This window comes from Mauremys mutica, chromosome 14, assembly GCF_020497125.1.
Source record: "Mauremys mutica isolate MM-2020 ecotype Southern chromosome 14, ASM2049712v1, whole genome shotgun sequence".
Taxonomy (NCBI): Eukaryota; Metazoa; Chordata; order Testudines; family Geoemydidae; genus Mauremys; species Mauremys mutica.
This window is the reverse complement of record NC_059085.1, coordinates 4,427,496-4,448,743: the sequence shown is the minus strand read 5'-3', so window position 1 is coordinate 4,448,743 and position 21,248 is coordinate 4,427,496. Positions and strand designations below refer to the sequence as shown.

General features: G+C 55.1%; 2 protein-coding genes across 18 annotated transcripts in view; one reads left to right on the top strand and one right to left on the bottom strand.

Moving 5' to 3' along the window:
- The window catches only part of CARMIL2 (capping protein regulator and myosin 1 linker 2), a 130,936-nt gene extending 124,137 nt beyond the window's left edge, over positions 1-6,799 (top strand). For 9 of the 11 annotated variants that reach the window (XM_044986858.1, XM_044986864.1, XM_044986860.1 and 6 more), the window contains 2 exons: positions 5,135-5,251; positions 5,672-6,799. In XM_044986858.1, coding sequence (XP_044842793.1) covers positions 5,135-5,251; positions 5,672-5,826 — 272 coding nt within the window. In that variant the 3' untranslated portion in view covers positions 5,827-6,799. Of the gene's footprint in view, positions 1-5,134; positions 5,252-5,671 lie in introns of those variants that run through there. The other 2 variants (XM_044986866.1, XR_006573382.1) reach the window with 2 other exon arrangements.
- A 762-nt stretch (positions 6,800-7,561) lies between these two features.
- ACD (ACD shelterin complex subunit and telomerase recruitment factor) overlaps positions 7,562-21,248 on the bottom strand; it is a 38,353-nt gene continuing 24,666 nt past the window's right edge. For 3 of the 7 annotated variants that reach the window (XM_044986867.1, XM_044986871.1, XM_044986870.1), the window contains exons 6-15: positions 20,760-20,839; positions 17,729-17,773; positions 16,761-16,795; positions 15,366-15,526; positions 14,864-14,951; positions 14,198-14,275; positions 12,605-12,700; positions 10,781-11,652; positions 9,390-9,469; positions 7,562-8,496 (exon numbers count right to left, since the gene is read on the bottom strand). In XM_044986867.1, the coding sequence (XP_044842802.1) occupies positions 8,436-8,496; positions 9,390-9,469; positions 10,781-11,652; positions 12,605-12,700; positions 14,198-14,275; positions 14,864-14,951; positions 15,366-15,526; positions 16,761-16,795; positions 17,729-17,773; positions 20,760-20,839 (1,596 nt within the window). In that variant the 3' untranslated portion in view covers positions 7,562-8,435. The remainder of the gene's footprint in view (positions 8,497-9,389; positions 9,470-10,780; positions 11,653-12,604; positions 12,701-14,197; positions 14,276-14,863; positions 14,952-15,365; positions 15,527-16,760; positions 16,796-17,728; positions 17,774-20,759; positions 20,840-21,248) is intronic. The other 4 variants (XM_044986873.1, XM_044986874.1, XM_044986868.1 and 1 more) reach the window with 4 other exon arrangements.

Here is a 21,248-nt window from a genome sequence, read left to right as displayed (position 1 = left end):
GCAACAAGGGCGCACTGTTGACTCATATCCCGCTTCTCGTCCACCATAACCCCTAGGTCCCTTTCTGCAGAACTGCTGCCCAGCCATTCGGTCCCTAGTCTGTAGCAGTGCATGGGATTCTTCCGTCCTAAGAGCAGGACTCTGCACTTGTTCTTGAACCTCATCAGGTTTCTTTTGGCCCAATCCTCTAATTTGTCTAGGTCCCTCTGTATCCTATCCCTACCCTCCAGCGTATCAACCACTCCTCCCAGTTTAGTGTCATCTGCAAACTTGCTAAGGGTGCAGTCCACACCATCCTCCAGATCGTTAATGAAGATATTGAATAAAACCGGCCCCAGCACCGACCCTTGGGGCACTCCACTTGATACCGGCTGCCAACTAGACATGGAGCCGTTGATCCCGACCCATTGAGCCCGACGATCTAGCCAGCTTTCTATCCACGTTATAGTCCATTCATCCAGCCCATACTACTTTAACTTGCTGGCAAGAATACTGTGGGAGATCGTATCAAAAGCTTTGCTAAAGTCAAGGAATAACATGTCCACTGCTTTCCCCTCATCCACAGAGCCAGTTATCTCCTCATAGAAGGCAGTTAGGTTAGTCAGGCATAACTTGCCCTTGGTGAATCCATGCTGACTGTTCCTGATCACTTTCCTCTTCTCTAAGTGCTTTAGAATTGATTCCTTGAGGACCTGCTCCATGATTTTTCCAAGGACTGAGGTAAGGCTGACTGGCCTGTAGTTCCCCGGATCCTCCTCCTCCTCTTTTTTAAAGATGGGCACTACATTAGCCTTTTTCCAGTTATCTGGGACCTCCCCCGATCGCCATGAGTTTTCAAAGATAATGGCCAATGGCTCTGCGATCACATCCGCCAACTCCTTTAGCACCCTCGGATGCAGCGCATCCGGCCCCATGGACTTGTGCTTGTCCAGTTTTTCTAAATAGTCCCGAACCACTTCTTTCTCCACAGAGGGCTGGTCACCTCCTCCCCATGCTGTGCTGCCCAGTGCAGCTGTCTGGGAGCTGACCTTGTTCGTGAAGACAGAGGCAAAAAAAGCATTGAGTACATTAGCTTTTTCCACATCCTCTGTCACTAGGTTCCCTCCCTCATTCAGCAAGGGGCCCACACTTTCCTTGACTTTCTTCTTGTTGCTAACATACCTGAAGAAACCCTTCTTGTTACTCCTAACATCTCCGGCTAGCTGCAACTCCAAGTGTGATTTGGCCTTCCTGATTTCACTCCTGCATGCCTGAGCAATACTTTTATACTCCTCCCTGGTCATTTGTCCATTCTTCCGCTTCCTTTTTGTGTTTAAGATCAGCAAGGATTTCACTGTTAAGCCAAGCTGGTCTCCTGCCACATTTCTATTCTTTCTACACATCGGGATGGTTTGTTCCTGCAACCTCAATAAGGATTCTTTAAAATACAGCCAGCTCTCCTGGACTCCTTTCCCCCTCATATTATTCTCCCAGGGGATCCTGCCCATCAGTTCCCTGAGGGAGTCAAAGTCTGTTTTCCTGAAGTCCAGGGTCCGTATTCTGCTGCTCTCCTTTCTTCCTTGTAACAGGATCCTGAACTCAACCATCTCATGGTCACTGCCTCCCAGGTTCCCCTAGTAATTCTTCTCTTTTTGTGAGCAGCAGATCGAGAAGAGCTCTGCCCCTAGTTGGTTCCTCCAGCACTTGCACAAGCAAATTGTCCCCTACACTTTCCAAAAACTTCCTGGATTCTCTGTGCACTGCTGTATTGCTCACCCAGCAGATATCTATCAGGGGTGATTGAAGTCTCCCATGAGAACCAGGGCCTGCGATCTAGTAACTTCTGCTAGTTGCTGGAATAAAGCCTCGTCCACCTCATCCCCCTAGTCTGGTGGTCTGTAGCAGACTCCCACCACAACATCTCCTTGTTGCTCACACTTCTAAACTTAATCCAGAGACTCTCAGGTTTTTCTGCAGTTTCATACTGGAGCTCTGAGCAGTCATACTGCTCCCTTACATACAACGCAACTCCCCCACCTTTTCTGCCCTGGCTGTCCTTCCTGAACAGTTTATATCCATCCATGACAGTGCTCCAGTCATGTGAGTTATCCCACCAAGTCTCTGTTATTCCAATCGCATCATAATTCCTTGACTGTGCCAGGACTTCCCGTTCTCCCTGTTTGTTTCCCAGGCTTCTTGCATTTGTGTATAGGCACTTAAGATAACTCGCTGATTGTCCTGCTTTCTCGGTCTGAGACAGGAGTCCTCCCCTCTTGTGCTCTCCTGCTCGTGCTTCCTCCTGGTATCCCATTTCCCCACTTACCTCAGGGCTTAGGTCTCCTTCCTCCGGTGAACATCACTGTTGCTAGGCAGATTAAGCACTCCACATCCTGGAATTGGGTGTGCGGTTTTGGGTCTGCTCCCATAGGTTCCCTGTTGATGGGGTCACACTCCCTGAGGGTGAGCAATTGTAACCTTTGGGTGGGCTAGAGTTCACGTCATTACCCTTCTCCAGTGCCTACAAAAAACCCAACTCCCATAGAAAGTAGCTGGAGACCCAGAGTTCAGTCTCTAATAGGGAGAAACTATCGGGACACATGGCGGGGTCCGCCAGCGGAGTGGGAAAAAACAAAAAAGGAGCAGCGAGGGGCCGGAGGGAGCCGAGTGCTGCCGCCAGAGCAGCAAGGGCGGGCAGGGAGCCGAGTGCTGCCGCCAGAGCAGCAAGGGCGGGCAGGGAGCCGAGTGCTGCCGCCAGAGCAGCAAGGGCGGGCAGGGAGCCGAGTGCTGCCGCCAGAGCAGCAAGGGGCGGGCAGGGAGCCGAGTGCTGCCGCCAGAGCAACGAGGGCGGGCAGGGAGCCGAGTGCTGCCGGCAGAGCAGCAAAATAAATAAATAAAAAAGGCGAGTGCTGCTGGCGGAACGAAATATCGGGACAAACTGCGTCCTGACCAAAGATCGGTCGGGACGCGGGACAAAGACCTAAATATCGGGACGGTCCCGATTTTATTGGGCTGTCTGGTCACCCTAGTCTCTAAGGTTTTTCAGCAAGGATCACACAGGGTCAACCTCCCCACATTCAAATCCAAAGGAAACTAAAGGAATGAATTTAATTAAATAACTTTATAAAATCTTATGATAAAGAAAAATAATAATCTAATTTTTACAACAACATGCCATGGCTATGTTATAATCTCAGCCATTACCTTCACCGTTATACATAAGCATAAAGAAAACAAATGAAAATCTAAACAGTTCAGTCCCCACAGAAAGACAGTGAGAAGAAACTGAAAGTTCCCCTAAGTCTCAGTTAGTCTTTGATCACCAAATCGAGACAGTCTGCTGAGTCTAAAACAACATCTTCCCTCCACTTGCCTGTAGGGATCTTCAGCTGGAATCCAGGCAGACTCTTCCTCTGCTGAAATCCCTGTTAGCCACTCAGCTGACTGATTAACCAACCACTCAGTTACCTGTCTAGTGTTAAAGAAAACCTTGTTACAAGAAAATACAAAACTTAGACAGCAAATAGAAATGACTCTTTCCCCGTTATTGCACTTAAAGAACAGTTGGTGACTCAGACTAGTTGAGATAATGTAACTAGAACAGTTTGGCTAAAATCAAAACAATATTCAAAGCGTACAAATTAGAACAGAAGTGATTTTCCCTCCCAGTTTCCCTGGGCTATAGTAGCATTGCCCAGGCTTCCCGCTTAGAGGGTTCACAATATCACTAACCTGCTGCAAAATGCTTCAGAGCAGCGGTTCTAACTTTTGTACTGGTGACCCCTTCACACAGCAGCCTCTGGGTGCGACCCCCCTTATAAATTAAAAACACTTTTGCTATATTTGACACCATTATAAATGCTGGACACAAAGCGGGTTTGGGGTGGAGGCTGACAGCTCGTGGACCCCCCCCATGTACTAACTTCACGACCCCCTGAGGGGTCCCAACCCCCAGTGTGAGAACCCCTGCTTCAGAGTTCGGGACAGCAGCCTGCCCCCGGGCTCAGCTTCTCCCGACTCCCCCAGGGCACGTGGCCTTCTGCAAAGCACCTGCCCCGACTGCTCACCCTCAGGGAGTCTGACCCCAGCAACAGGGAACAGGCCCAAATCTACTACACCCAATTCCAGAAGCTTCTGGATCTGGAGTGCTTAATCTGCCTAGCAACAATGACCCAGACACAGCTCACTCCGACCCCCCCACCTTAAAGAGCTATGGCCCTCTTAGGCACACGGGTTACACGTGCACACTCACCCCGCTGGGGATATCAGCTGGCGGCTCCTTCATGGGGCCGGGAGCACAGGCGTGTACTTGGTGCAGTTTACCCGTCCTGGACACCTGCCCCTTTTGTGGCATGGGGGAAATCCTGGCGCACATTTACTTGGAGTGTGCCAGGCTGCAGCCCCTATTCCGGCTCCTCACAAATATTTTGTTAAGATTTTGGTTGCACTTTTCCCCTCACCTTTTCATTAATGCACTCCCCATCCGTGGCCCCACCAAGTCACGGGACCTCCTGGTCAACCTCCGCCTGGGCCTGGCTAAAACGGCCATCTGTGCAACCAGGGAGAGGGGGTTGGCCGACGGGGTCTCCTGTGACTGTGGGGCCTATTTCCGCTCCTCCGTCCGTTCACGCATCCGGGCAGAGTTCCTCTGGGCGGTGTCCGCTGGCTCCCTTGACGCCTTCGAGGAGCAGTGGGCGCTGTCGGGGTTCTCTGATCGGTGTCCCCATCGGGTTCCCTTCATTTGACCCTTTGAGCTCACTCCCGTCCCTGTTATCTCATTAGTTGTCCCCTGGAATTATTTGGTTTCCAGGCCCTGTGGATCCTCCCCTTAGGCTGGGAGGAGGGTCCTTTAGCAGTGGGTGGGCTCTGCCCGCCCACTTCCTAGTTCCCCATAGGAACAATGACCCAGACACAGTTCACTCCTACCCCCCCATCTTAGAGAGATATCTCCCTATTAGGCACATGGGTTACACGCGCGCACACTCACCCCGCACACCCCTTCAAGTCTGCCACGCTCTGCCTGTGAGCTCCAAGAAGGGGTTGGAGCCAACTTCCCATAGAGGTGGCCCAGGCTCTTGCACAGGACCTGTTCCCCACCAGTGCCACCTCCACCCTGCCCCCCCAGCTGGTAACGTTACACTGCTTGCGTTTCCTCCAGGTGTAAAAATCCCCCTGCGCCTGCAGCGCTCGCCAGTCCTGAAACGGAAGCCTAAGCCCAACTCCGTGGTGGACGTGGCGGGGAGCAGCACGCCCAGCGCCCCGGCAGCACTGCAGGGTAAGGACGGGCTAACCTACAGCCTGGGCACAGGGCATGGCACCTGCACCAACTCAGAGCCCTTTCCCCTTCGGCATTGCCCCAGCACCTCCTGCTGGGGCAAAAACGGGGCTGGCGTTTGCCTGGCCTCCCCGCAGGCCCAGTCCACTCCTCTTCCCTACACCTGCGTGCTGCCCTGGGCCTGATCCTGCTCTCACCCCATCTCATGTAAGGTGGGTGTGGCCACCCTGAGGCCAGTGCAGTTACACTGGTGTAAAGGGGGAGAATCTGGCCCTACGGGGCCAGGTGCACAGAGGCTAAACAGCCAGTCAGGCCCCTCCCCTCCGACTGAGCTGCGGCTCCCTTTGTTGCCCTACGGAGGCACCTTTAGTAATGCTGTTGTGATCCTCGCTAATGCTGCGTCTGTGGCCCCTTCCCCAGACACGCTGCCACAGGACGAGCACAGGGCCACAGCCGAACTGCAGGGGGAGCAGCCGCAAGCCGTGGAGCCACCGGTTGAAAATGCACCGAACAGCCATACACCAAAGAGCAGCGGCTCCAGGCCTGCCAGCAGCCCCCCAGGGACAATGAGTTAGTGGGGGCTGCGGCCCGCTGTCATTTCCAATAAAACACTGCGACCGAGTGCAAGCTGAAGGGTTATGATTTGCAACAGCAGCTCAAGCACCTGTGGGGAGATGGGGGAGGAAGCCCCCAGCCTGTTCCCCCTCCCTTCGCTGCTCCCAGGTGTAGAACACCAGGGCTTCCTATGGAAACGGGGACAGACCGGGGCCTGCTACCACTTCCTGACCGATCTACGAGAGGACCCCCTTTCCAGCTCCCATTACCCTCCGCTGGTCTCATACTGCGCCCAGCTGGCTTTACACAAGCTCCAGCTGGCTAAAACCGAGCTGTCAAAAGCCAGTAGCTGGCTGCCACCAGCCTAAGCTTTTCCTGGAGCATGTGGCTCTTTGGATGCATGCACAGCTATTAAGTATGCAGCAACAGCAGGCGTGGGCCAGTGGCTTGGGCGTGTTTGCCATACATGGGGACTTGCCTTGCATTGTACAGTCCCAGAGCAACAGGGCTGAATTAGGTGATTTGCAGGCAGGGTGTGGCACTCGCATCCAAACCTACTCAATACAGAACAATCTGCCTCTTCTGGGGGCCAGAATGGGTCGTTCCCCTCCAACCATTAGTCTGGGTGCAGGCCATCGGCTTGGTTTAACCTGTCTCCACGATCCTGCCGATCTTACTCAAGCAGATCCTCCACTGCCAGCAACAGGAGTTTGGGCTGAAGGGACAGCCCTGTGCTCTGTGCACGATGGCCCCGTGCTCTGCGCTGCTCCACCGTGGCAGGCTGGAAAGTCTGTGGCACCACTCAGTCAGTTGAAAAAACAAATCTGGAGGGTTTGATTAAAATGTGAACATGACTAATCGAAGCAGTGCAGCTCCCTGTGGTGTTGCTCCTGCTGCTGCATGTATTTCAGGCTGCCCCATCATTTCAGTGTGCTGCAGAACTGGGTACTGAAACTGAGCAACTGCTGGGAAGGCAGCAGCAGGTTTAAGGCAGCTGGACAAGGTGTGGGGGTGGGGGTTGCTTATGCACAGGAACTCGTGTTTGCTAAGGTGAGCTGCTGGGAAATAGGTACATTGAAGCTGCTGGGAGGCTCTGATGTCATCAAGCTGCTGCGAAGAATGGAGCTGTTCAGACCTGTCATGCTCCTGGTTCAGGCTGGCTGCAGCCTTTACGGCTCAGTCACATCTGGGTCTTGGGTGAGGGTTTTTTTGTCACCGGCACAAAGGCTAGAATCTATTCAATGTAATTGAAAGAGAGTCTGGAGCAAAATTCTGTAGTCAAAACTCAAGTGATTCTGTCCCCAGGCTCACAGCCGAAGGCAGTGGTCCCCAAACTTTTTACATCACTCCCCCCCCTCCCAATCCATGTGGTCCCCCAAGCCACGGGTGGGAATCAGGGCTGCTGCCAGGTCCAGTGGTGCAGCCGGGCTGGGAGCCAGGGGCTGAGACCAGAGGTACAGCTAGGGGTGGGGGTGGGGCATTCCCTCTCCGCATCCCCCCCCTGTTTCTCCACACCTCCCCCTCCCCCAGTTTGGGAACCACTATCCTAAGGCAACAAGACTTCCCTTAGCCCTGCTATTTCCCATCCACAGCTGTCCCCCCTCCTCTGACGACAATACCTGACCGTGGCTCAGCTAGGCCCACACACGGCAGAGCGAAGGGCACCGTCTCTGGATTCTCCCTCCAGCTCGGCAGCATGCCCCTGCCGCACCTGTCGTTTGTGAGGGGGGATGAGGAGATTCTAGCAGAGCCGTGTATTTAAAAATAGACACTCTTTATTTTTCATTTCCAAAGCATAAACCATATGAAATATTTTGTAACAAACGGAGCAGGAATCTAATCAAACTAAGCATTAAAAGACCAAACTAGTGCATTGACTCCAGAGCTGCAATTGGTAGAGGGGTGCGCTGCTGCGGATAAGGAAGGCTACCTCTGCTACAAGATGGAACTCCTCTGGCTGGAGCCTGGGGCTGGGGCATTAGCCCAGTTAAGGGAAGCTGCAGGTTGTAAGGAGCTGTAGCAAGCCCCTTGCTCACAGGTGCTCTGCGTGTGCTGTGGTAGGTGCCTGCTCCTATCCCAGCTCATTGCATTCCTTGACAAATAACAGACCGGGCTGGTGTGCGAGACAGGGCGTTGCTTTCCAGCTGGGGTTTAACGTCCTGAAGAGGTGAGTGTAGGGAGGAGGGAGAGCAGAATATCCCACAGCAAGGTATCCAGCTGCCAGGATGACTTGTGTCTACTCGACGTTCCCTACACCAGCCCTTCTCCGTGGAGCACAGGGAAAAACCCAGTTGCCCTTCGCAGCCAAGCAGGAGAGTCAGTCTCTGTGTCACACGGTACCAGTGACGGCTCCTGCATGCTGCTTCCATGCAGCAGCCACAGCCCTTCGGCTGCCCCCACCGTGGCAGGGGACTCCCAGCATACGCCACTGTAGCTATTCCAAGAGGCTGGGCAGGAGTCATTGGGACTGGAGGTGCCTTTTGGGTAATGAGTGCCAACGGACCTTCCTTTTGGCCCCACTCTGCATGGCTATCGAGTCACACCGTTCCATGCTCGTCCCTTCGGGTAAGCCATGAACAAGAACAGGAGAACCTATGTACAGCACATTGGAACTCCACCAGGCCTTCGCTCAGGGCTGCTCAGCTTTGGTGATCACCCAGCAGGCCCATCGCAGCATCGCCTTCGAGATCCTGGGAACCAAAACATGAGCACGAGTGAGAATGGGACGGTCGCTCTGCAACTGCGGGGCCTAGCTGCTGCAGGGCTCAGCTGCCATCCAGAACGATGATGTATTCTGCCGAGGGAGACCCCCAGAGCAGCTGTGCTCCACACCGCACTGACTGGTGGTCCCCAAAGCGGCTGGGCATGTGCTGCTGCTTCTCTGTAGCTGCTTTGACAAGGGTCCAAGGGCTGTAAGAGCAGCTCAAGCCAGGAGTCAGCCTGGCTGCCTTTACTAGAGCTGGCCAGGAGCTGGGACTGCCAGCCGGCAGGGAGGGGAGAAGGGAACAAGGGACTGAGTATGGCCAGGGTGGAAGGGAAGTGGTGGGCAGGGGAACACTGCAGGTGGGAGGAATTAAGCTGTGTACTGAAGAGCCAAATCAAGGGTGATTAGCTTTCTCAGTGAGGCAACACGGGTTAGAGCTCCGGTTCTACTTGCCACCGAGAGGGGAGAGGGCCAGGATCAATCTCTGGATTACAGGGTGAGCCACACTGGCTTGGTTTGAGAGCCTAGTGAAGCAGTGGGGACGCAGTGTCAGTAACTGCATGGCCAGAGACCCACAGGTTGTGTTTGTCGGGGCTACACAAATGTCACTCCCTGACAGCTTGGGCTGCAGTGCCGTGCTGCTGTTATCAGAGGGAGCTGGCGGACGGGAGTGAAATCTAAGGGGGACTGGCGCAGCTCTCTCCTCCAGCTGTACCGGCAGTAGGGTCTCTGGAGCCGTGCCGATGCTTTGGACAGGACGCAGAGCAGCCTATGGGAGGAGTTCATTTTTGCTCTCATTTTAAATGAGGTGCAAAGGGAATTTGAGAAACCACTTAGCTGGGGTGTGCCCAGTCTGGGAGACCCACGCACCACACCGACCTGGTGGAGTTCACTCGGGCACAGAGATCCGGTGTTGGGGCCTTGTAGGTGTATTGAAGTGGGGTTGTTTTCACATACTTCTGGAGGGAAGGAAGACAATTCAGCTCAATCTGTATTAAACATTACAGCTGAAAAACATCCCCAGCCCCTGCAGGGCTCCGGATGTAGCTCTCCTGGCTCAGAGAAGCTGGTTTCATGCATGTTTACTCTGTGGAACCACAGCACTAGATGTCCCCACGGAAAGGACTAGAGCTCTGGGCAAGCCAGCAGGCAGGAGCGGGGGATTCTCTTGGAAATCTGAGTTACCCTGAGTGCTTGGCGTAGCCCTGGAGTGGAAGCCTCCCGAAACAGAAACTAACCTTAAGGAGAGGTCCCCTGAAAAATGACTGATCCCTTTCGAGGGGGCCTTGTGCTGTAAGATTGAGCCTAATTCAGCAAGTGCCGCATGGTAGGGCCTCTCTGGGTTACTTACTTAGGGAGCTAGAGGATTTCATAGAATCTCAGGGTTGGAAGGGACCTCAGGAGGTATCTAGTCCAACCCCCTGCTCAAAGCAGGACCAATCCCCAGACAGATTTTTACACCAGTCCCCTAAATGGGCCCCTCAAGGATTGAACTCACAACCCTGGGTTTAGCAGGCCAATGCTCAAACCACTGAGCTATCCCTCCCCCGGCTGTTTAGGACCCAGTCCCCATCTGGGGACCCAGGAGATGGCTTGTAGCAAGTGCTGGAGAGTGTTCTCTGTACTCTCACCCCTGTGCTCTGACTAGCTCCTCCAACTCCTGCTGCATGTGGCTTCAGCCTCCCCTTTCCCCAGCCACCTGGTCACAACAGGCTCTTCCCACCATGGACATGGCTGTCTACGGTCTGGCACAGGAGCAATGGCTGCTGCTGGGAAGTGCCTGACAGAGGACAGTCCCCTGGCAGACGTGGGCTGCCATGCAGACCCCTCGCTCCTGGAGCAGGACTGCTGCAGGGGCAGAAAGCTCAGGCCCAGCCTTCAGAGGGAGCCCTTCCCTTTTCTTCTCAGCTGGAAGGCAGGGCCTTGGGGCCCGGAGATGGGACTTACATAAGAACGGGTCAGACCAAAGGTCCATCTAGCCCAGTATCTGTCTGCCGACAGTGGCCAATGCCAGGTGCCCCAGAGGGAGTGAACCTAACAGGCAATGATCAAGTGATCTCTCTCCTGCCATCCATCTCCACCCTCTGACAAACAGAGGCTAGGGACACCATTCCTTACCCAGCCTGGCTAATAGCCATTTATGGACTTAACCTCCATGAATTTATCCAGTTCCCTTTTAAACGCTGTTATAGTCCAGCCTTCACAACCTCCTCAGATTGTGGGACACAGAGACAAAACTAAGAAATGACAATGAGCCTGTGAATCTTTACCTGCTCCTGGGCTCTGTGCTGGCCTGACCCAGACGCAGCCACACTCCCAACTGCTGCTCTCTCATTCTCCCTTCCTGGCAGCCCCTCCGGGTCCCTGGGCAGTGCAGGCTCCTGAGCTGGCCCGGCCTGCTCCAGCCTGCTCTTCTTGGCTCTCTGAGCACTCACCAGCTCCACACCTGGGTTCTGGCCCACTACATTGGCGTCCATGCAGCGCTCGTCCCCCATGGGCACATCTGCATGGGGAGGTTTCCTCTGTGCTCTCTGATGGGTTTTGCCTGGGTTGGCCAAAACCTCGCCGTGGGCCTTGCTGTCATCCACCAGCAGCTTTCTCTTCGTCACCCTGTGCTGCCTGCTCCTGGACAGATCTTTTCCCCCAGCTCCGCCCCCCAGCTCCGTGTCCCATTCAGAGCTTGCCAGACTGCTGTTCTCCACGTCTGGGAGGGACGCTGTGCCACCAGGCTCAGCCTGCCCTCCATTTGCAGGGGGTGCTGCTCTGCTGTTGATGCTGCCCAAAATGGGAAGCGCAGGAGAGCAAGGACACAGATTGGTTTGGAAAGCTGCAGATGGCTGGCCGCAGGGGATGTCATGGCTGGCATCAGGGTGTTTATCCACATCAGGTGCCCTCTGGAACGTGGCAGCAGCTGTTCCTTGACTGGCAGCCTCTGGGGGACATGTACTGCTGAAGGACAGCAGTGATGGGGATACAGTCTCCGCTGGTTCATCCTGGGCTAGGCTACAAGGGGACTGCTGGCAGGAAGGCTCCAAGAAATCTGGGGTGTTGCTGTCAGGCTGCGTGATGGCCGCCTCCTCTGTGGAGTTGGGCAGCTGGGCCTCTTGTGTGCTTGGCAGGCTGGGCTGGATAATGGACTTCTCTGACAAAAGAGAACAAAATACAACTTTCCCCGTGGAAGAGGGCAGGAGACAGCAGCATGGGCAGAGCCTGTCCCACCTGCCCGGGGCTGGGGAGGCAGCTGGGGAAGGACAATTCGAAAGGGGAACTATCCAGAGGGGCCAAAGATAGCAAAGCTGGCAGGAGAAGGTTCTGCCACAGCAACCCTTGGCTATCGGAGGTGTCCTCCAAGTGTCTTATCCAGGTTCTACTGGGCATTCTCTCCTCTGTGCTGACTGGCTGTTTGCGTCAGAGTCTCTGCCTGCCGTACAGGCTGCCCCGCCCGTCCGACCCCCTCTCCCTTCTGGTGTTTTTCCATTTAGCTGATCTCGTCCCAACCCAACCCCTCCCAGAACAATGAAACCAAACCCAAGTGGTGGCACTACTACAGCTTGTCACTGATCTCATTGTTACACGCTGTCTGTTATCCTCCGCCCCCCAGCCTTTGTCTGCCTATTACTGTGTCTATCCAGCATCTAGCACAATGGGGTGATCTTCGGTGCTCCCTAGGCACGACCATAATACAGGCACCACCAATACTGTGCAAGGGCAAATCAGCCATTTATGGGGGAGATAAGGTCTATCACCCTTGGTGCATGCAGATGGGTGGACTGGCAAATGCAATCACACACAAACAACAGGCACCTGAATGTATCAAAGAGATCCAGGCTGCACCTTCCTGAAAACCATCACCATCCCCTGCATGCACACACAGCATGGGCCTCGTTTTAAGAACTGTGTGTGCAAAAGTGAGTGTGCAATTTCAAGTGTGATGGTGGTAACAAGGCTTACAAGTTGCGTGCGTGTGCAGGTGAGCACACAATTCTTCCTGTCTTACCCTGTATCTCCAGGTGTAAGATGTAGGGTGTGCAGAGAGAAGGAAAGACGCTCTCCACTTGCAACAGGAGATGCTGTAAGGCAGCGTGTGCACTCACCTTCCAAGGAGGAGGACAGAGTCACGGACACTGATTGAAGCTTGTCCCAGGGATTATCCAGGGATACGTCCAAACTTCGGGACATTGCGCCAGGGTCTGCCAAAAGCGAGAATGAAATTAGACTGCAGCCCTACAGACTGGAGCACTGTAGGCCAGGCTAAAGGCCCCAGCAAGGAACAGTTACACACCCACACATGCTACGAATCCCTTCGGTCTCCTCATGCTCCCATAGCCACAATCCCTGCCATGAGCGGGACAGCAGTTCTCTGCACCCCCAGCGCCACTATTTATGTTGTAGCAGCACCCAACGGCCCCAGTCACCGATCAGGGCCCGGCGTGCTAGACGTGTACACGCTGTACCAGACCTAGCTGACTGGGCCCGTCCCATCAGCAGGGTAGGAGACTACTCTCCTGCCCGCGAAGGGCAACATCCCACCCCTTTCTGTCGTCTTTGGCTCTAAGAGAAAAGAGGATGGACTAGCTGTAAATAGCCAAAGGGACAGCAGATGAGACACTGCTATGGGGTGCAAAGCATGGGTGACCCCATAAGAGGCTGCTCCAAGCACACATGCCCCACGAGGGGGATGCACAGAGACAACGCCTGTCAACTGGACTGGCTGGTTAGCACTGATCTTCCTGCCCTGGCAGGTTTAAGCTGATTTCCTGCCACTCGGGGGTGAGAGAGAGAGAGAGAGAGTGTGTGTGTGTGTGTGTTTTTTTTTTTTTTTTTTTACAAAGCCACACCTCCTGTCGGTGCATGCGCAGCAAAGAACTCGCCTGGACAAAATGACAGATACCCCTGGCAACGGCTGGTGCAGAACCGCTGTCCTTAGGCCAGAGATGTTTAACATCTGACAAAGCCCCGGCCCGTTAACAGAACCTTACGCTGCATCGCACGGAGAAATAGGCTCAAAATGCCACGAGGTGGGGACCCTCAGGTCAGAGGCCCCCTCCCCCCCCCCAAGAACCAAGAGCGAGCGCCTCCCAGCTGAGGAGAGGGAGGGCTGGTCCCTTAGGGGACAGAGGGCCAGGCCATGCTAATTGCCAGCACCCTGAAGGGCACTCAGAGAATGAGACCTCGCACACAGACATTCGCCTGCTGCACACGTCTGCGTGCCATGAGCTGGCCCCCTGCAGAGCTAACAGCAGCAGTCTAGCCAAGCGGTGGCAGAAGCACGGGTGATGACTGCGTGTGGGAGAGGAAGCTGGAGCTCCTTGGACGGCCGGGGGTGGCAAGAGGCATCGCTGCCACTTACTTTAAATCTACATGCAGCTTAAACAATTGTTTTTCAAGACAGCTGGTGCATTGATGGTTACCTCTAACATGGACAATCTGTGAACTGGGGGCAAACAGCCCCACTTTGTTAGCTGCCAAGCAGCCGACCAAAACTCCCCCCCATGCTCCATAGCAGAGTTTACGTTTCAGAGAGGGACAAGGGCCTGGAAGACTAGTGGGATATTGCAATAGCCCCTCCATGGACCCCATGCTCCAGTGGAGAGAAAGCTGCGATGGGCAAACCCCAAAAGAAAAATCTAGAACCGAGCAGCCAGCTGCTGCAGGATCCAGGCCCTGGCCCAGGCTCTACTACTCACCACTGGGGCATGACACTACACTACAGTCAGCCAGGTCCCTGTCAAGGTGGCTTCTCCCAGGAACGGTGTGAGGAGCTCCTGCAGGAAAAGGGGGTTTGCCGTCACCCTCTGGATGCCTCTCGCTCACTCAGCTCCTTCCCTGAGAGAACCCTAAAGCCCCCCCTCAGAACCACAGGTACCCATCAGGGCAGAGCTCCACTGCAGCCCCCCCAGTCTCCACTGGGGAAGATCACAGGGGTCGCAAATCCCCTGGCTAGAGGCAGCACCTCATTCTAGCTGCACCTGTGAAGGGCCAGGCCAGGGACTGGAATGCTAGTCACAGTCCTGCACCACGTGGATCAATATCCCCGGAGAGCACAGCCCCGCAGGCAGGGCCTGACTGAACCATGCGGCTCAGGAGCCCTTCCCCCATTCCAGAGCCACCTCTGAGAGGCAGACCCGGTTGGTGCAGGAAGCTTGTGAGAGATGGGGGCGGAGAGAGCGTCAGGCAGAGGGTGCCTCACTGAGACCTGGGCATGCTCCTGGAGAGCCACAGCCAGCGGGGAGCCTGCAGCTCTCAAAATCAGGTCTGCAAGGTGCTGGGGGAGAGCCCCAGCCCAGACAAGGGCAGACTTTGCAGCCTGTTGCGCACAGTCTGTGTCCTGTAGGTACGGCTGTGGCACTGACCTGCCAGGCAGGCATCACGAATCGCCGCCTTCTCCTCCGGGCCCATCACCAGGAAGTTGACTGGCACTGTAAAGACGTCTTTACTCAGCTGAAATGAGAATGGTTAGCCAGCTTCTACATCAGACAAAAGCCAGGGAGTCCAGGCAGCCCGGCACACTGACCCATCGCTGGGAAGACCAGCAGCTCTTCCCCAGACCAGGAGAGAGAGCCCAGAAGAGCTCATTTTAGCTCTTAGGTCTGAGCATCCAGTGTGAGCTCTGGGAACCCGACCCAGTGCAGCACTCTCCCAAGAAATGCCAAAAGCCAGTATGCCACAGCAAAGCCACCCTCGCTCCCTCCAACTCAAAACCCCTCCCACACTGGGTCCTTCCCTCCCAAGGTCGAAGGATTTACCTCTTTCCTCTGTGAGAAGAGCCCCGCCATCACCCCTCAGCCCCACCTGGCCCCGTACCAGATCACTGGACACATGCACAGCCAGGACAGGCTGGCAGCCAGCACTGACCTCTCTCTTGCGCTCCACCTCCCAGCTGGTGACAGGGAGCCTCTCCCCTATGGCTGGCACCTCACTTGGGTCCAGTAAATCCAAGCAATCCTCAACATTCTGCTTCAAAACCTGGAGCCGTCTCTGCCCTATGTCGATCATTAACTGAGACACCGACATCCCTAGAGGGGGACAGACGCGCCCATGTCAACAGGCCACTGAGACCCCCTTGAGGCCACAAGCCAGAGCCCAGCTGTGACACACACACAGGGCCTGGAGAAGCTATTTTATACCAACAGCTCTCAAAACTTCCCTTCTGCTCATAGCAACAACTTGGTCTCCCATGTCTCACAGGCTCGCCAAAGCACTTTGCAAAGGATGTACTGCTGGAGAATTACTTAGCACGAAATGCTGCCTCCTCTGGGGCAGAAGGGGGCAACCCAAAGGCACTGGGGAAGGGAAGGGGAGTTTGAATGGGGTCTGCTCCGAGCCCTCAGCTGGGGGTTAGGTTTGGTTCCAGGAAGACCCAGGCCTGGAACAGCAGGGGTTGCTAAGAGCCAGGATGGGGGTGTCTCAGTGCAGCTCCTGCCGGACAAGCGCCCACAGCCTCCTGCCGGCCCCCTTGCAGCCTGCCGCAGAGAGGCAAGGGGCTGATTCAGTAGAATGCAGACGAGTCAGAGGCTGCCCAATGAGGCTCCTGTGCAGAAGGGGGCTCTGCCCATGCTCTGTGAAGGCACACGGGGTGCCCAGTGCCAGGGCTGTCCATCAGGCCCCTTTCACCAGCACGGACGTCACTTCTGGGTGGCGGGGAGAGGAGGGAGGGAGTTAATATGAATCTGGACTCTTTATTAACCAAGCGCTTAAGGCCATTTTGTGCTGCTGGGAGTTCCACAGGGAGCTGCCACCAGGGCCAGAGGAAGGCGGGGCAGAGCAGGCTGACCTCAGGGAAAACACACCTCCATTGCATACCAGTGCAGTGTGGCCACATGTGGCAGGCCAAACTCCCTGTGCTTAGTGAAGACTAAGGCCTCCCGCTGGCCTGGCTGGGTTTACAGCCCTTTGCTCCAGAGTGGTTCTCTGACTGCAACGCAGATCAGGGCAAGGATCCCGGGCTCTGTATTTTCAGTGGGTTTAGTAGCTGCACTGGCAGCCCCAAAGCTCTCAGTCAGGACGCACTGCTCATGCTGTTCCGCCAGTGCGCCTCAGCCGCACCCAGAGCAGACAGCTCCAGAGCGCAGGTCAGTCTTCAAACCACATCCAACTCCTCGCCGGGACGGCCGACAAAGCGGGCAGTTAGTGCCATCGTGGCTGAGGTCTGTGTACGGTGGACTGAGAACTGAGATCCACCAACTCATTTCACACAAGTCAGCAACACCGACCCCCGCCCACCCTCCCCCGTCACTGTTCAAACTGTACCTGAGGAGGAAACAGTCTTCAGGGTGAGGCCTCTCCTGCAACAGTCAAACAACACAGATCCCAGGGTCAGGCTCCAGACAGCTTCCCTTCCCAGAACCTGACAGAAAACCTTACAAAGGCCATGCAGTGCCCCCCGGCCCAGCAGGGAAACCAGAGCCGGGGGAGTGCCCCAGGACTGAGCCCCTGTGGGAATCCGAGCCATCCCTTGGCCTCTCTCTCTGATACCTGAGCAATTTCACTCCGGCAGCTCACTATACAGATGCTCCCCGATTTACGCAAGGCGTTCCGTTCTAGAACACCTTGCGTAAGTCGGGAACATATACCCGACAATTACACAAAAAAAACCCAAAACCAAAAAACCCACAAACCTTTTTCCATAAGTGCGGATTTACGTAGATCGACCTTGCGTAACCCGGGGAGCGTCTGTACCGATTTGCTGCAGGCAAAGCCCTGCACTTCTCTGAGGAGATGGGCCTTTCTGGGAACAAGCTAGCCTGGCACGTCCGTGTGCAACGCTTGCACTGAGACACAGGGGAGCGAACCCATTGTCTCAGCCCTGCAAAGGGAGTTGGGCGATGAAGGGAAGCATGCTGCTCTGCAGCAGCAAACCCCAAACAGGAGGTGAGCAGTGGAAGTTGTAAGGCAGAGTCTCAGCCTTCTGCACACTAAGGGAGCCATTCACAAGCAAGGCAATGGCCCCGCGGCCCCTCCGAGCCACTGCTCGCTCAGGAGGAATACGTGGCCAGTAGGCGAAGTTTCCTCACGCCCTGAAGCACAAGGGCCAACACCCTCACTTTTCATCCCAACCATGAACACGCTCAGCCATGAAAACCAGCTTGTTTTGATGACTCCTGCTAAAGTCAATCACAGCCGCACCTCCTCTCACTAGTCAGAACTACCCATGCCCTGACCTAGCACAGCTCTCGGCAAGTCAGGAAAATGATGCCATAACTGGGTCATGTACTCACTGCCACAGTTCCTTTATCTTCTGGAGGATTGAGGGCTCCTGATTACTGCAACAACAAAGAGTCTTGGTTACTGGTGCAGCAGCCTACCCCCCACGCCCACACAAGGCGCTGCCCTGGCTGTAGTATGCAGCGCTATTTCCTTGAAGCCTTCATCTCCCCCTTCCCTCATCGCCTCCCCGAAAGAGCAGATGAGCTAGAACACGTGGGAGGGTCGGTCACAAAGACAGCCGCCAAGGGTGATGTGATGAAAGCCAGGTGGAGAACGGCAGTTTAGAGCGACAGAGAGCCTCCATGGAACAACAGGGACCCGGGGCATATAAGGGGTTTAGAGAACCCTCACACGGGCTCTGGTGACAGCCTCAATGACTGACGACATGCCTTCAACCCCTGCAGTGCCCAAGCAGCTGGGCCAGAGAAGTACTGAGGGGTTCTGCAGAGACCGCAGAATGGCCAGCCCCGCGGGTTCAAAAACCTGAGTCAGACACCCCAAAAAGGCCTGCGAGGAAAGGTTAGAACAGCTGGGCACGGTTAGCCTGGAGAAAAGACTGAGTGGGGCCCTCATTACGGTCTTCACGATGTTAAGGAGTGTTATAAAGAGCATGATGATCAATTGCTCTCCATGCCCACTGAAGTGATGGGCTTAATCTGCAGCCAGGGAGATGTAGGTTAGATACTAGAAAAACTTTCCAACTCTCAGGAGGGGTAAAGGGGGGGGCTGGCTCAGTGGTTTGAGCTGTGGCCTGCTAAACCCAGGTGTGAGAGTTCAATCCTTGAGGGGGCCACTTAGGGATCTAGGGCAAAAACAGTACTGGGCCCTGCTAGTGAAGGCAGGGGGCTGGACTCAATGACCCTTCAGGGTCCCTTCCGGTTCTACAAGACAGGTAAGTTCTGCAATATGCCCGAGGGAGGCTGTGCAATCCCCATCACTGGAGGTTTAAGAACAGTTTGGACAAACCCCTGTCAGGGCTGGTCTAGGTTTCCTTGGCCCTGCCTCAGTGCAGGGAGCTGGCTTAGGTGACTCCCTTCCAGCCCATTTCTATGATTTTATAAAATTGCCCCCAAAATCATGAGTTTTAAAATTCTATTGTGATTTTGGGTCAGTCTTCTGAATTCTGCCCATCCCACGTACCCCACTGTGTGTAAGCACCCCACTGTACTCCCAACTCACCCAAACAGTGAGCGAGGCGATTTTAGCTCGCAATAGAGACCCCAGCTGAGATCAGAGCCCTGATGGGCTACGCACTGTACAGCCACAGAGTAAGAGACTGTCCCTGCCCTGAAGAGCTGCCAAGCTCTGGACTGACCCATCACATATTGCTAGCGGGGTACACAAGTTGGAGTGTTCTGGAGTTCAAAGCCAGAGGGGACCATCTTCTAGTCCCATCTCCTCTCTATCATAGGCCATCAATACACCCAGCCACTGCCTAGTAAATCCAACAACCATAATTACACCAAAGGATTACAGTCCTCAGGAGACTGAACTACTGAGGTCCACAAGCGGAGACCAGGAGGGACCCAGGTGCATCAATATCTGAGGCCCCGGCAACGGCAGGGGATTGATTAAGTGAGATATGACCAGATGATCCCCACTGCTCACGCTGCAGAGGAAGTTAAAAGAAACCCCAACCCAACTCTGACTCCAAGTATTTGAGGGACTTCAAGGGGACACTGGGCATTAGGGCTGAGATCCCCAAAAGGTATTTAGGTGCCTAACTCCCATTGAAATAAATGGATGTTTGAGGACCTGGCCCCAGGATTCTAAGTTTCTGTTCCCAGCCTCAGAGCAGATTGTGGTGAGAGCCCAGCCCAGCGCCACTGCGAGGACTGGACCTGGGACCGCTGGATGTAAAAATAAGAGACTCACCCACTTGAGCTGAAGGAGCAGATCTCTTAGCATGGAAGTAGTAGTAGACTCAAACCTCTGTACATGGTCTAGTTGCTAAAGGGTGACCCAGCCCTGTACTGTGCTAGCGGGGTCACAGAGGCACCTCACTGGAGAAGTTCCTATGGAAGGTTGTGTGGTAAAGAGGTCAAGACTTAGCTCTGCTCTGTTAGAGACCTGGGTTCTATGCCTCACTCTGCCTGGGATCTTGTGCAAGCACGTACTGATCTATGAAAATGGTGAATGATGGTTACTCCTTCCAAGACCATAGCAAAGGCACAAAAATATCATCCCTGGAAGAGCTAGGAGTGTGGGCATGCAGTTTAGCAAATCTTCCATCCAGCCAAAGGGCCCTGTCTGGTATGAGTCTCTCGTGTATATATATATATATATTTTGCTTTCCAAAAAGCATCTGATAGGTGGAGATTTTCACAGCATCTGCAGCCAGGGCCTCAATTCCATGACCCGCCATAAATTTGCAAGAAATGTCCATGCCATGAGCTGCATGCAGACTAAGTGAGGGACGCTGCGACAGGCCCTCAGAGGGGTAAAGAGGCAGATGGGATCCCAGACCGCCAACTCTATGCAGTTCCCACACAGAGGGTGGTTTTCTGCCCCTGTGACAGGCCTGCAGGGAAAAACCCTGCTCTCCAGGGAAATCCCCAGCTATTGGCCTTCTCCATTCCCTGTCTCCTGCAGGCGGGGGGGGAAGAAGAGAGTCAATCAGAGCTGCTGGACGTGCTGCAAACAACCTGATCCCTCAGCACGAGGCATAGCCCCTTCCCCTGTAAGCAGATGGCTGGTACGCCCCACGGCTCTCACCCCAGTGCAGAGAGAGCTGCACAACCCCTCTGGCTTCCTTCTCTCGGGCGGGGGGAAGAGAATCTGGCTGCTGCTAACCCCACAAGCTTCTAGGTGAGGGGTTGGGGGTGATAAAATTAAAAGTTGGAGGGTGCGATACTGGGGTCTTTCTGGCATCATCCCCGTGCACAGTCGTGCAACACATGGGCCAGTCGACGCACCGTTTGCAATCTCTTGGCTTTGCCTTGGGGGTGCGGGACACCCATGGGGCCCCCATCCCCAGCTGCAAACTCAGTGAGGGGGGAAGCGTGTGCGCGCCAGCAGCCGCCACACCAGCTGAGGCCTTACCAGTTCAGCGCCTCCATCCTCTGCCTCTGCAAGGGCAACACGATGAACTGGTGGAGGGACAGGTAGAACTCGCACTCCTCCTGGAAGGGACAGACAGGCAGTGTCAGGCGCGGGGCGCACAGCAAAGCAACCTGCTCCCCACAAGGGGGCAGCAGCACCCCCCTGGGAGGGCCCAGTGAGCGAGGGCAGGGTCTCCACCAAGCCCCTCAGCAAATGAGGGGTGTGAGGTGTAGGGGCCGGGGCAGTTGGAGGGAGCAGGAGAGCGGAACGGGGCCCCCTCGCCTCGGTGCTCCCCGGCTATGTGGGATAACAGCCCGGCCCCAGCTGCAGGTGGGTGGGCGGGCGTCCCACAGCCTAGGCCCAGCCACCGGCCTGGCTGCCACGGCGCCTGATAGCAGAGACCTCTAGTGGCTGAATAACGTACTGCAAGCTCTCTCACCCCCCCACCCCTGCCGGCATGGGTCTGAATAGTGTACCAAAGACACACGC